This window comes from Sorghum bicolor, chromosome 1, assembly GCF_000003195.3.
Source record: "Sorghum bicolor cultivar BTx623 chromosome 1, Sorghum_bicolor_NCBIv3, whole genome shotgun sequence".
NCBI classification, from domain to species: domain Eukaryota; kingdom Viridiplantae; phylum Streptophyta; class Magnoliopsida; order Poales; family Poaceae; genus Sorghum; species Sorghum bicolor.
In genome coordinates, this window is record NC_012870.2 from 6072627 (window position 1) to 6086250 (window position 13624).

Genomic DNA, 13624 nt, shown 5'->3' on the forward strand with positions numbered 1-13624 from the left:
ATAAATAAATTATAAAAATGAATCATGAAGAATTGGAGATTCGATTGCACAAGGGCATGAGGACGACGCTTGAGTTCGGTCCAGAGTCTATCCAGACTCCAGAGTCCAGTGACCCCACCTCAAATGGACGGATCCCGGCAAACGCCACCTGACTACGACAATGACCGGAGACCACGCCACACAACCGAACAGGCCTGCAAAAAACATGGTTTTTAACTATTGTAATACTTTTGTTTTTATTTAGCAAACATTATCCAATCACGGAGTAACTAGACTCAAAAGATTCATCTCACAAATTACAAGTAAAATGTACAATTAGTTTTTATTTTCGTCTATATTTAATGCTCCATATATGCGACCAAAGATTCGATGTGACGGAAAATCTTAAAAAATTTTACGAACTAAACAAGGCCTAAAACAGAACAGATTTCGACCTTACCAGATTCACATTCTGCCCGTGCAGTGTGTACCCGGAACCGAAAATTCCCGGAATCTGACCACAATCGAACGAAAAAACTGAACTACCCGGTAGATGGTGTCAGTAGGTGAAAACAGTGCAAATAACGTTGCAGAAACGTTGCGACGTTGTCCCACTTTGCCATGCCATCCACATGACAAAAACAGCTGCAGTTTAGGTGACCCATACAAAATAACCTGGTGTCCTCTAAACAAATGGAGGAGCAAAGTAACCAGTACCAAGTCAGTGGGAAGAAACAGAAAAAAGTGGCTGCACTACTGCTACAAACTTCATCCATATCAGAAGCTAAAAGGATGAAAGATTCACTGAAAAGTGGAAACCCCTGAAATCCTAAGAGACAAGCACTAGTGCTCTCCTTTGCCTTTACGGCTCCATCACCACTAGGGTCATTTGAGGAGACCAAACAATAGCATCCCCAACCCTGAGCATCAAAATGGTGGCCCATAAACTCAGAAAGAACGCACTAGAACTAGAAGCCACACAGATAATTTTTATGTCCCTACATTTTGGGAGTGCGGAACAGTTAGTAAACAGTTGATAACTTCATTAGACATTGAGGAACCTACTTCACTGGTAATGTTCGAAGAGTGCCATCGACTCCCACAAGTTAAAGATTTCACACCACTCACACAGCTCCTAACTGTTCCATGATTACACATTCTGCAAAACAAAAATCACCCAGCCTTTTGGGTTTCAGAAGATCTGGATGGCAGGTTGCTACTTCGTTTTGGTAAAATGAGGGGCAAGCAGCTTTGAAACAGTAAAGCCGGTGAACGTTTCAACTCCTAATAGGTCCTTCAGTTTCTCATCGCAGATTATTTTCCTCCGATCAGAAGGATCCTACCACCAAAGAAAGGAGGAAAGCAATTAAAAACAGGATTGATATTATTTAAATGAATAAGCACAAGACATAGGAAACATAATGATAGGATCATTTCAGTCTTCCGTACTACTATTTCCACAGGATCAATCTCAATGACTATAAACTCCAAATAATTCTGGGGCACGTGCAAATACATGAATAAATGGTGAGCTAAACAAACAGAGAAACAGGAAAATTCCAAGGCCAGATTTGTTCAACTTGTTAGATTGTATATGTGTTATGCGTGTATATGGTAGGGGCATGAGCCTGGTATAGCATCCGGCCAGCCTGCTTGGTTAGAGAGAGATGAGATCTCGGTTGGTCTTGTTTCTATAAACCACCGGATCCTCACCCCTATATATATGTACATAGGTCTCTCAATCAATCTAATCCAATATTCCACACAATATTCATTGCTTTCACAACTCAATCAGTGCCTTGATTTTCCAGCCCAGATTTGTTCGATTTGAAATGTTTAGTAAAAGACCTTTTCCCATGGCTTTGCTAATTGGAATACAAAGAAATGCAGCTCAGCAGAATCAGTGCATCACTGAGATTGAAATTTAGGAAAACAACATTGAATAGTTGGAAGATGAATGGACATGGAGCTCATCATTTCATCAGGAGATGCAAGTGTTTGTATTATAATCCTTTATCATGATCGACAGATAGCTCTTTCAACCTGGCCAGTGAGTGTGCTTGTGCTGAGGAAGTAGAATTTATAGCTTCTTAAGAAACATTGCAGCTTGCTGCACAGTGGGTGCAGAAACTGACTAAACTTTAGTCGGATTGTGCAAGTGTGGTATTGACATATCGTTTGACATCGATGGAGAGTCAGATCACAGTGCCATCACCTTCCAGAGAGATATTAAGGGAGTGCAATAGAGTAGCTCATGAATTAGTGCTTGTGGCTGACACCCTAATGACAATGCATCTGCAGAAACACCCCTGATATTGTTTACGAGAACATCACCGATTGCAACATTACTTCCTAAGGTTTGATCTTTGTGTTGCTAATGAGCTGATGTTCCTTGACTGTTGCAACATACTCCCTACTTCTAGAGTTGTCCTAAGTCAAACTTTCTTAAGTTTGACTAATTTTATACAAAAAGAGTACTAACATCTATGACAGCATTACAGCAAAAGAAGTATAGTATGAAAATATAGTTCATGTCATATCTTACTATACTAATTTTGTGTCATAAATATTAGTTTTTTTTCTATAAATTCAGTCAAACATAAAAAAGTTTGACTTAGGACAACTCCAGAAGTTGATTTATCCAAGGACAGAGGGAGTATATGACAACAAATGCCTACATATTCGATGATGAGCCATGCTAATTCTTGCAACAAACTTAAAATAATGCCACACAAGGGTACTTGGGTTTGGCTATTCAGTGACTGTTTGAGAAGACAAGCTCACAGCATATCTAAAAAGGCTGAATTCCTCTACCTAGACCAATCATACATCAGTCTTCTGAGTTATTGCACCACTTATTTGGATGTCTACAAGTGACACTAGGCATGAGGCTGCAGAGGAACCATAGAATGGTTAATGGTATACTAACACTTGCAAATGCAACTTGGTTGGGCTGTGGCCCATGAAAGCTCAAACCTACAAGGCTATTGAAAATCTGTTTTCAATAATTTCCCAGACCTTTGCTGGGAGCCAGGAGACATCTCAGTGCATTCTGTTCTCTCATTTTCTTTCACAACAGTTTTCAAGAAGTCCAACATAACATGTCAAAACTGCCCTAGAATTTTCCATTCCCGCTACCCACAGGGATTTTTCCAATTACTGACAGTAATTGGCTGGTTGCTGCTGCAATTTAGAACTCTGGCTATTGGCCATAGTGGACAGGATACAGCCTATTTCTGGAAGGCGACTGAAATAAAAAAGGGCCTGAAAGAAAATAGAACTCGAGCATTAGCTACTCTAGAGCATCTGCTGAGGTGGCTTCTATACATTGCCTAGTGAATAACTAATATAGTAGATTATACGGTACATGCAGATGATCTAGGCCAGGGTAATAAACTAGATACTAGGAAGTTGTTAGCCTTAGCAGGGCAATATCATTCACTGCGTAACAAATTTCATGAGTTCATATGCTCCACATACTATTTTATGGCAACAATGGATCCAAAAGTTCTAGTTTCTCTGCCCTCATATAGCTCGAATTCCAAATACAACCCCACATATAATAATTACATAATGCAATAAAAAAACAGCATATCATATGGTATGCATATTCAATCATGAAAAGAAGCCTCATGGTTCACAAAAAAAGAGTCTCCAGCTTGAACGACTGAACCACTCTATCAATATGTATTGAAAAGGCCAAGCATTTCACAATGATAGTAAAAACAGCAACATGGTATCCAGGGAAAGGAATTTACCTGCAGGTTGTTCTCTTTTATGTAGTCCCACATTTTCTTCACGACATCAGATCGTGATAGCATGCTCTCACCAGTGCCGATAAATTTCACTAAATCATCCGAAAGTTGAAGGGGCACAAGAAGACCAGATCCAGCTCCTGAAGAGCCACCCTTTTGCTTCTTTCCTGAAACGGATATTTCATCAACAGGCTAGTGAGAACAGAAACGCATGATTGTGTGAAGACGCTTATATATTTCTAACCTTCATTCCTGTCTCTCTTTTGTGGCTTCTCTTTGGGTGTTGATCTGTCAGGAGAGACAGGACCTGGCAAATCATAGTCAAATAAGTACTTTGGAGCTAGAACTGGTGAGTGTTAATAAAATAGAGATAGGTTAGTCAAAACAGTTGATAAAAATAATCTAACCATGGGGCATGGAACCTGGAGCTCATTATTTTACTCTTGTGCACTATGCTTAACTAAACCAATAAACAAAGCTGGGAAACAAACTAGGAAGAACTTAAGCTCACATGAAATGTTTTTTTATAAATGTCCACATAAAGAGTTTTTTAATGGCTCAATCAAGTTCAGATTTGCATTTTTCTTCCTAGATGTGAACACCTTTGTCAATAATACCGCCTTCCTTGTTCACTATTTTCATTCTGAGACTTTTTCTATGTTCATTTCCTTTTAACATTCCACAGCAGCTCTACTAGCTCCAGACATGGAGACTGGTACACACAGAATTAGTGTACAATGCCTTTGGTCTAAAAAGAATTAGTGTACAACGGATCAGTACCCTCAGAATTTAATGGCCAGATATGCTTGGTCAAAGCTTTATTCATTTGGAACATATCAATCGAATTGACATTGAAGATCTTCCTCAATCTCTCATCGGGCAAAATCTTCCTCCTATTGTTTTGGTCTTGCAGATTATTTTCTCGAATATATGCCCAAAGCTTCTTGACAACCTGAAAGCAAACAAGCACAGCAAGAAAGAAGTCAATGGTATTATCCTCTTCATGATTATTGGTATCATTCATCCAATGCAAGATAGACATAGGACAGTAATCAGGTAACGGTGTTTACCTCTGTCCTGGCTAACTCAGAGGCGCCGACAAACTCTTGAAGTGCCGGGGAAAGACTGCATAATTTTGTAAAGCCACCACCCCTTTTCTTGCCATCATTACCCCTATTTTATACAGAAAGAACCAGAATTACCAATAAGAAAAGTTGCGCACATGCGTAACAGAGCTGGTAAACCTGTTTACCAGTTTAAACTGTCAAGAAATATGACACAAATATGCATGCTCTCATGATAAGTTGATTTCTAATCTTATAAGCCACGTAAGACTAAAGTTCCAAAGTAACTATAAGCACAGGAATAATGGTAAACAATGATTCAGGTGGGAAAAATCTGAGAACAAATATCTATAATAAACCCAACGCTAACGGTATTAGAACTACAAATGTCTGATACCCACATATTTAAGAAATACTCCATTGTGATCCTGAATCCTGAGTTATGGAAGAATATAGCAAACAAAAGGAATGGAAAATGATAATCGAATTAAAACTAAATAGTATGAATGAGAGCCACTGATAGGCTATCCTGTTAATGAACTTTAAAGATACTAGTACGATATTCCATCCTAATCATAACTGAAATAACAGTTCGTTGAATTTGTGGAATTAACAAACACCAGTTCAACCTTTCAATGCACCATAGTAGAAAGAAACAAACGTGAATACAGCATTCCATAACTCATATCATCTTTGATGATATCCAAGCAAATCCAAATAGCTAAGTTTTCACACTCCATGTCATGTGTTGGGATTTATTTGTGGATGAGATAGCAAGGGATAGTTGTGGCAATATTCTGGGCATCTCCCTGAACCATATCAGCGCTGCTGAGGTGCTGGGATCAATTACTGGCCTACTGCACCGCCTAGGCAGGGCTGAGATTATGAATTGAAGCTTTGGCTGGCTTGCATAATGCCATTTAGGGATAAATTTCCAATCCGACTTGGGCTCCATATAGAAATAACTTTCCAACAAAGTGATAAGATATGGTTACCAATCTCAATCTAAAATTGGCTAACTTAACTGTGTGCTGATTTTGCAAAGATGCAGCGACTTTGGCAGACCTTCCTGTGCCTAGCAGAGGTTATGCACCCCCACATGACATCTCCAGCCCTTATAATGGAGAATATCCAACGCACACAGAGTGCAGTGAGTCCCTTTAGGATGTAAATGAAACTACTCAGAGTGCAGTGAGTCCCTTTAGAATGTAAATGAAACTACTCAGAGGATGCAAAAAGCAGGAGTGAAATAGTTGCAGCATGTCCACTTTAGGGCTTGTTTGGCTGCACACCAATCCACCATAATCCACATGGGTTGGGAGATATTAGGGTGGAAAATAGTTAATTTCTCACCCTAATACCTCCCAATCCATGTAGATTGGGGTGAATTGATGTGCAGCCAAACAAGCTCTTATGAGGATGTTATTGCTATCATGGAGAAATTAGCAGCATTCATGGAGTTTAGCACAACAAACATTTGCATTCTAGCTTACGTGAAACATAAAAATCTACGGAAGCCGGAAGGTGGGAATTGCGGGTAACAAGACAGAAGAACACAAATTCACCAATCTCGCACAAGAACAACCATGTCTAGACTATCCTAATTAGGCTATGCAAGCCATAAACCACAAAATAGGCAAGGATAGGTGCTTCTTTTGGCATTGGCATGACAAATCTGGAAGTAAGAAAAACTGAGTCACATAAAGCAGAAAACACCATAAATCAGCTGCTAGATTGCACTAAAGTCGCAAAAAATAAACTAACCAGCTTCGTGACGTAAACAAGCAATACCAAAGGCACGCGACATCTTACAACATCCGGGCCAAAATCACACCACCAACGCTAACCAAACAACCATTTCCTACTGTGCAATCTAGAATCCTCCAGGAAGGAATGCCGAGCTGAACCCTCGAATCCCCATCACTATTCGCATCGACACCACAAACGCACAGTGCCATTTTCCCTCACGATTCGCCCAAACAATACATCACAGAATCCTAAACGAAGCAGCAAATGCAAAGGAAGAGAGACGGAGAGCAAAAGCCCCTCACCGCTGCTTCTTCCGGGCGCCGCTGCTATCCCCATCCTCCTCTTCCTCCTCCTCCTCCTCCTCTTCCTCCTCTTCCCCCTCGCCCTCGCCCTCTTCCTCCACCCCCTCGCCCTCCTCCTCCTTAGGCACCGGCGCCTCCTCGGGCTCCTCCTCCTTGGGCTCCTCCGGCTCGTCCTTGGCAGCGACCTCGGCGAGGAAGAGGTCGACCTGCTCCCGGATGAAGGCCTTCTTGTGGGAGAGGTCGGCACCGAAGTCCTCCTCGAGGCGGCGGCGCAGGGCAGCGGTGGTCGTGGTGTTGAGGTCCGACGACCGCAGCACCTCCTGCAGCCGCTCCACCAGCTCCGAGTCCGACACCATCGCCGTCCGGTCGGTTTGGGAGTCTGTGGCTGGCTGGCGCACGGGTGCCGGGGTTTCGCCTGGTTTTGGTTTGCGTGGGCTGAAATGTGGCGGCTTGCGGGCGTTGGGCCGCCCAAATACACCGTCACTCACGTGCCCCGAGTGAGAGGGGTCTGTTGCCTTTTCTCTCTCCCTCTGTGTCGGTAAATGCTGCGATTGTTGCTGTCTAGTATAGCACGTTAATTAATAATTACGGAGTAGTTAATTAGTGAAAAGAGTATGCCTCCCAACCGGCAAGTGACCTATGGCTAGTATTAGGTTTCTTGAATAATTCACTTGATAGCAATATATTTACTTAGAACTTCAATATTAACAAGAGTATATGTAACCATATTAGATAGGAAGGGCTTTGATTCAGACAACATGTTAGGGTAACCTATGGAATTGTTTCCATTATGTAACAACTCATTGGCTTTGTCTCTTCTCGTAAATTAGTTATTACTACTTTCTCCATTTTAAATTATAAGTTGTTACGGGTTTTTCTAGATACAAAGAACAACTTATAATCTACAATAGATTCGCCTGAACTTATGTTGATGCTCGTTGATTTGACACCGTACAATGGCTAGTAAAATGTGTTGATAAGTTCAAAACACTGCCAAAAGTCATTTTGCATGACAAGATTCTGATTCAAGGAAAACTTGTGAGTCCTTCCTTCTAAGGCTATTCTCAATCCTTTGAAGATAGAGAGTGGTACGTGGATGTGGTCAATGGAAGGATAGGCGTAGAAATCATGTCATAGATTTAATGATCTATCCTTTATTCTATCTTAACGATGTGGCAACTAATGTAGTCCTATGTGATGTTTTTCTGACTATGATTTGACAGGCATAGTTAAATCTTCATATATACTATTGCATACTTACCTAGCATTAAATGGTACTACCACCTTCAATCAGGTATACTTGACCGGTGAAAGACTACATCACTGCCTTGCAACTGGCTTACATGGCATTGTATCATCATTAGGTTTTGGAATAATCCACTTGATTGAACTATATTCATTGTACATTTGGGTCTCAGGCAAGGGTGCCTATGTTAAGATGAAACTTAATCTTCATGTCATGTACCAATCTTTAAGTAACTAGATGGGTTAAGGTATGCATTGCTTCAAACAATATGGATAGCCTAGATATTGTTTCTACTCTTTGATAACTCATCCACTCCCCCACCTCTTGAGAGTTAGCTTGTTGTTATTGTTGTCAAAAGTCACTTTTCATAACAAGGCTCTCTGAGGAAATTTTGTTCCATCATTTCTTACTAGGCCTTTCTCAATTAGTTGAGGAGAGAGTGTGTTAGGTAGTCAACTCCAAATGATAGATCTAGATGTCATGACACCAATTTACTAAAATTGTATATTCATTATCTTGCTATTGATGTAGCTATCCTTGCAGTCTTATGTAGTGATGCGGCTATCGGTGCAGTCCTATGACAATTTGCAATTAGGATTTAGCAGGCATGATTCAATATTAAATTTATCTATTGCGTACTTATAAACATTAAATGTCATCCCTTCCTTAAATCAAGTATGCTTGACTCGTGAAAGAGTAAGTAGGTGGGTCAAAATGTGTATTGCTTCAGACAACGTCGATGAGCTCGTCCCCAGCGCAAGAGCCGTGTACGTCCGAGCTACGAACTGCTATATGCATGAGCCGTGTATGTCCAACCTACGAGAGCTGCGAGCCGCTATATACGAGCCATGCACCGGCGACCTGGAGGCATACACATGACAATACGAGAGTCCGATCGTAGTGTAAATTGGCAAACACACAAGAGATTGGTTTTTAGACCGTGTGTGCACTAAGATCAATGGCTTAGCCAGAATCAATTTAATATAATTTTTTTATTAATAATATAGTCTTGTTTGACACACCAACAAACATCTTTGATTTTTTTCTATTATATACAGAGGAGCTAGAACCAATGAAACAAAAAAATAGTTATTTTAGTGAATCCCTCATTTTAAGAGAAATAAAAATAGCTCCTTGCTGTACTGCATGAAAAAACTAAAATCGAAGTCGGATGGAGCTCTACCAAACAAGGCCTAATATAGTATATGTCAATGTACAATTATATAATATATAATTTACTAAAAATATAAGATGAATACATTTCAAAAGTGTTACAAGTATTTTTAAAATAAGTAATAAACTTTAAAATGATTTGAAATACTTATGCACTTTGCTCAAAATTTTATGGTGGTCCGCGGCCCACACGGACCACCCTCTAGCTAAGCCACTCACTAAAGTTCTGTTTGGTTCCCCTTGCTAAATTTTAGGCAGCTAAAATTATTTTAGCTATTTTTGTGACTATTAGAACTAAACTATTTTAGCTCTTTTAAGTGAGAGTGTTTGGAACTTTAGAGCATCTCCAATAATTTACCAAATCCACTTGCTATCCTTTATTTTTTAGCAAAACTAAAAAAATCACCCCTCCAATAGTTTGGCAAATGACTTGCTAAAATTTGGCAACTTGTCATTTCCTACCTCCACCCGCACATATATGCGCGTTGGTCTCAATTTGCCATCTGGTTTGTCATCCCACAAAAACTAGGCCAGCAGACGCAAGTGGTGGTGTCTTTCTACATGCGGTCCGTACAACTTCACCCATGCATGCATGATCTCGCAGTACATGCATTATCTCAAATGACAAACTGTTGGAGATACAATCTTTTTTCACTTGCCATATATTTTAGTCACTTGCCAAATCATAAGATTTGTCAAATAAATTTTGGCAAGCTGTTGAAGATGCACTAAAGTGACTAAAGTTTAGCTAACTAAAATTTAGCAATGGAATCAAACGGGTCCTAAGATGATAAGTTCTTGTTCCCAACAGAGCAAATTAAGGCCCTGTTTGGCATAGCTTATAATGGCTTCACAAGCTGTTGTGAGTAGGGACGAAAACGGTACAGATATTTTCCGACCGTATTCGAGACCGAATTCGTTTAGAGAGATTCAGATGTGTCCGTATCCAAGTCCGAATGTTTAACATCCGATACCGTATCCGTATCCAAATAATTAAATCGTATATTTATGATGTCGACATCCAATCATATCTTATCCGACATGATCGACATTATCCGTATTCGTATCTGAATCCGACCAGAAATATGAAAACAAATATGATATCGGTGATATCCATCCGTATCCGATCCGTTTTCATCCCTAGTTGTGAGCTAATTTTTTTTGCTAAACACTTATTTCTAAATAGCTTCATAAGTGAAGCTGTTTTTTTCCTCTCATAAACGTAAGCTGGAATGAATATGAAAATTATAGCTTATCACAACTTTGCCTTCCCATTAGTGGGCCCTGACGTACCGAATCTCCTGTTTGCCCAGCAAGCACGCGCGGAGAGGGGCTGAGGGCATTGCCGCCGCCTGCCACCGGCGCGAGCTACCGTGGCCGAGGTCTAGCACTAGTTGCCACCATTGGGGTTAGGCGTGACTTAAGCTACCGCGGCTGGATCAGCGAGAGCGACCATCGAGAACGAGCCGCCATGGTTGGGGCGTGTGAGTGCGAGCTACCACAGTGGGGGCGTGTGAGCACGATCACTACGCAGCTGCCTACTGGGGCGGCCGCCAAGGAGTGGCCTTGCGAGCCGTCGAGCCACACGAACGCTCTCACATGGTGTGCAGATGTTGTGGGAAGTAAAAACAAGTGGAGGAAAAGAATCATCTCACCTTAAAAAGAAGACGAGGAAAAAATAGAAAAAAGAAAAGTATAGGGTATTATAGTCATTTTGCTTGGTGGGTGTTTCCGGTGAAGCTATTTTGCTAAATAGAATTATAAAAATAACTTAGCTTCATCAAAAAAGCTGTTTATATCTATACCTATCTATAAAGAGAGAAAATTTCAGTCTTGTTGGGTACCATAAAAAGGAATACCCAAATCAGAGTAATAAAAAACGCAAAAAACAGAGCATATTAACCATAATCGCAGGGGCACGGTCCCTAGCTCATCTGATCCTTAGGGCCTCGGACGCAAGTTTCGACTCGCCCGACCCATCAGAGCCTCGGACGCAAGTTCCGACTCGCCCGACCCATCAGGGCCTCGGACGCAAGTCCCGACTCGCCCGACCCCTCCGGGCCTCGGACGCAAGTTCCGTCTCGCCCGATCCCTTCGGGCCTCGGACGCCGGACCCCGCTCCACCAGGTCTACAAGATTTCCACCACACGGCGTCCGTACCCACGACGTAACAGGCGCTATGACGCCCATACCGCAGCAGGGCAGGGTGTCGACTGTTCCAACCATCCTGGTCACTGTAGCCTTACCTCTTTCACTATGCAACCTTATCTCTTTCACTGTGGCGTACCGCCTCACAGTAAAAAAGAGATGGGGAAGGTTAACTAGCGTCACTGTTCACTGTCTCTCCCACTATTAATGGGACCATCAGCAGCATCACCGATCCGACCCCCACGACTCCTACAGGGCTCGGTAACCCTCTACCGGAGCAGCCATGTTGTCAACCATCCCTCAAGGACAAGATGGACAAGCTTCAATAGGGTCGGGACTGTAACTCTTCCACTCGGTAGAAGGAAATTCACTCATGTAAATACCTGTCTCCCCTTGAGACTATAAAAGGGGAGCCAGGGCTCACAACTAAAGGGAGGTGGATCAAGATTCACATATACAACCATCACACTCTCACAGAGCAGCGACCAGCACTCTGTCCACCACAAAGTCGAGACCTGGGACTTAGCCCTCTCTCGCAACCTGCTTGTACCCCCCTACTACAAGCACCTTTGGGTGCAAGGCTATACAGACCCCCGATCTACTGGACGTAGGGCACTCCAGGCCCGAACCAGTATAAACCCTTTGTGTCTCACTTGCATCACCATCCAGGCTTGGGTAGTCACGCAAACTTATACTCGTTTGTGTCTAGTCCACGAGTCTAGACGCCGACAGTTGGCGCTCCAGGTAGGGGCCTTCTGCGTGACATTCACCTGTCCCCACTGGGAAGGCTTGGATGGCAGACGGATTTCACCCACTCCGCCGCGGCACCTGCTCATCATCCGCAACCTCCCGCTGCATCTGGCCGATACGGCTAGGGCATGGCTCGAGCACCTCCCTGAACGAATGATCCACGACTGGGCTGACCTGGTCAGGATCTTCGTTGGGAACTTCCAGGGCACATACGTGTGCCCTGGGAACTCCTGGGACCTCAGGAGCTGCCGGCAGAAGCCCGATGAGTCCCTCCGAGACTTCATCAGGCGATTCTCCAAACAGTGCACCGAGCTCCCCAACATCACGGACTTCGACGTCATCGGAGCCTTCATTTCCGGCACCACTTGCAAGGAGCTCGTACACGAGCTCGGACGCAAGACCCCCACAAGCACTAGCCAGCTGCTCGACATCGCCACCAACTTTGCCTCAGGCGAAGAGGCAGTTGGCGCCATTTTCTCCGACGGCGCAGTCAAGGGGAAACAGAAGGCCGAGGCCACCGAAGCCTCGGGCTCGCGCGACCCCAAGAAGAAGAAGAAGGGTCGCAAGGGGAAGCAGGGTCAGTCGGACGACAACTTAGTCGCCGCAGCCGATCGCAAGAACCCCAAGCGGACTCCTGCTGGCCCCGGTCTCTTCGACAAAATGTTGAAGAAGTCGTGCCCCTATCACAGGGGACCCACCAAGCACACCCTTGAGGAGTGCACCGTCCTCCGTCGGTACTATACCGACATCATCACCAAGGAGAGCGCCGAAGAGCCCCATAAAGACGACGACCCCCAGGGGGAAGGTTTCCCCAAGATCAAGAACTGCCTCCTGATCTTTGGGGGACGTGCGGCTCGCCTCACTGCGAGTCAGAGGAAGCGCGAACTCCGAGAAGTTTGCGCGGTCAGCTCGGTCACGCCCTCGTACCTTAAATGGTCCGAGAGCGCGATTACGTTCGACAGGCAGGATCACCCGGATCGGATCCCCAATCCCGGGAGCTATCCTCTGATCGTCGACCCCATCATCGCCGAGACCCGTCTCACCAAGGTGCTGATGGACGGAGGCAGCGGCCTCAACATCCTTGACGCCGAGACTCTGGCCCTCATGGGGATCAGCAAGTCCCGGCAGAGGAACGACACAGCATGTAACGTCCCGCCTCCACGAGGCCGAGCCCGCTTACATCTGGCAGCTTTTCTAGGATATAGTCAGTCTCCACAGACCAACACTTCGTCTTTTCTGCACACTTTGTCCTCACTCGCGCGCACCCGAGAAGTACTTCCCGGTCGGTCACCCATCCCTAAATTGCTCTAGGCCAAGCACGCTTAACTTTAGAGTTCTTTCGAGATAGGCTTCCGGAAAAGAAGTTGCAACTTGTTGGTATGAGTCTCCTATTAATCCTATTAAGCATTGGGCCGGGTGTTACATCCTCACCCCCTTAAGAGATCGACGTCCTCGTCG

General features: G+C 43.6%; 1 protein-coding gene across 1 annotated transcript; it reads right to left on the reverse strand.

The window, feature by feature from the left end:
* LOC8086192 (upstream activation factor subunit spp27) lies at positions 943-7287 on the reverse strand. Its single transcript, XM_002466356.2, has 6 exons — positions 6850-7287; positions 4805-4907; positions 4515-4686; positions 3979-4041; positions 3738-3901; positions 943-1318 (listed from the first exon to the last, which is right to left on the reverse strand). Exons 1-6 carry the CDS (start codon positions 7203-7205, stop codon positions 1196-1198), a joined length of 981 nt encoding a protein of 326 aa, XP_002466401.1. The 5' UTR covers positions 7206-7287; the 3' UTR covers positions 943-1195.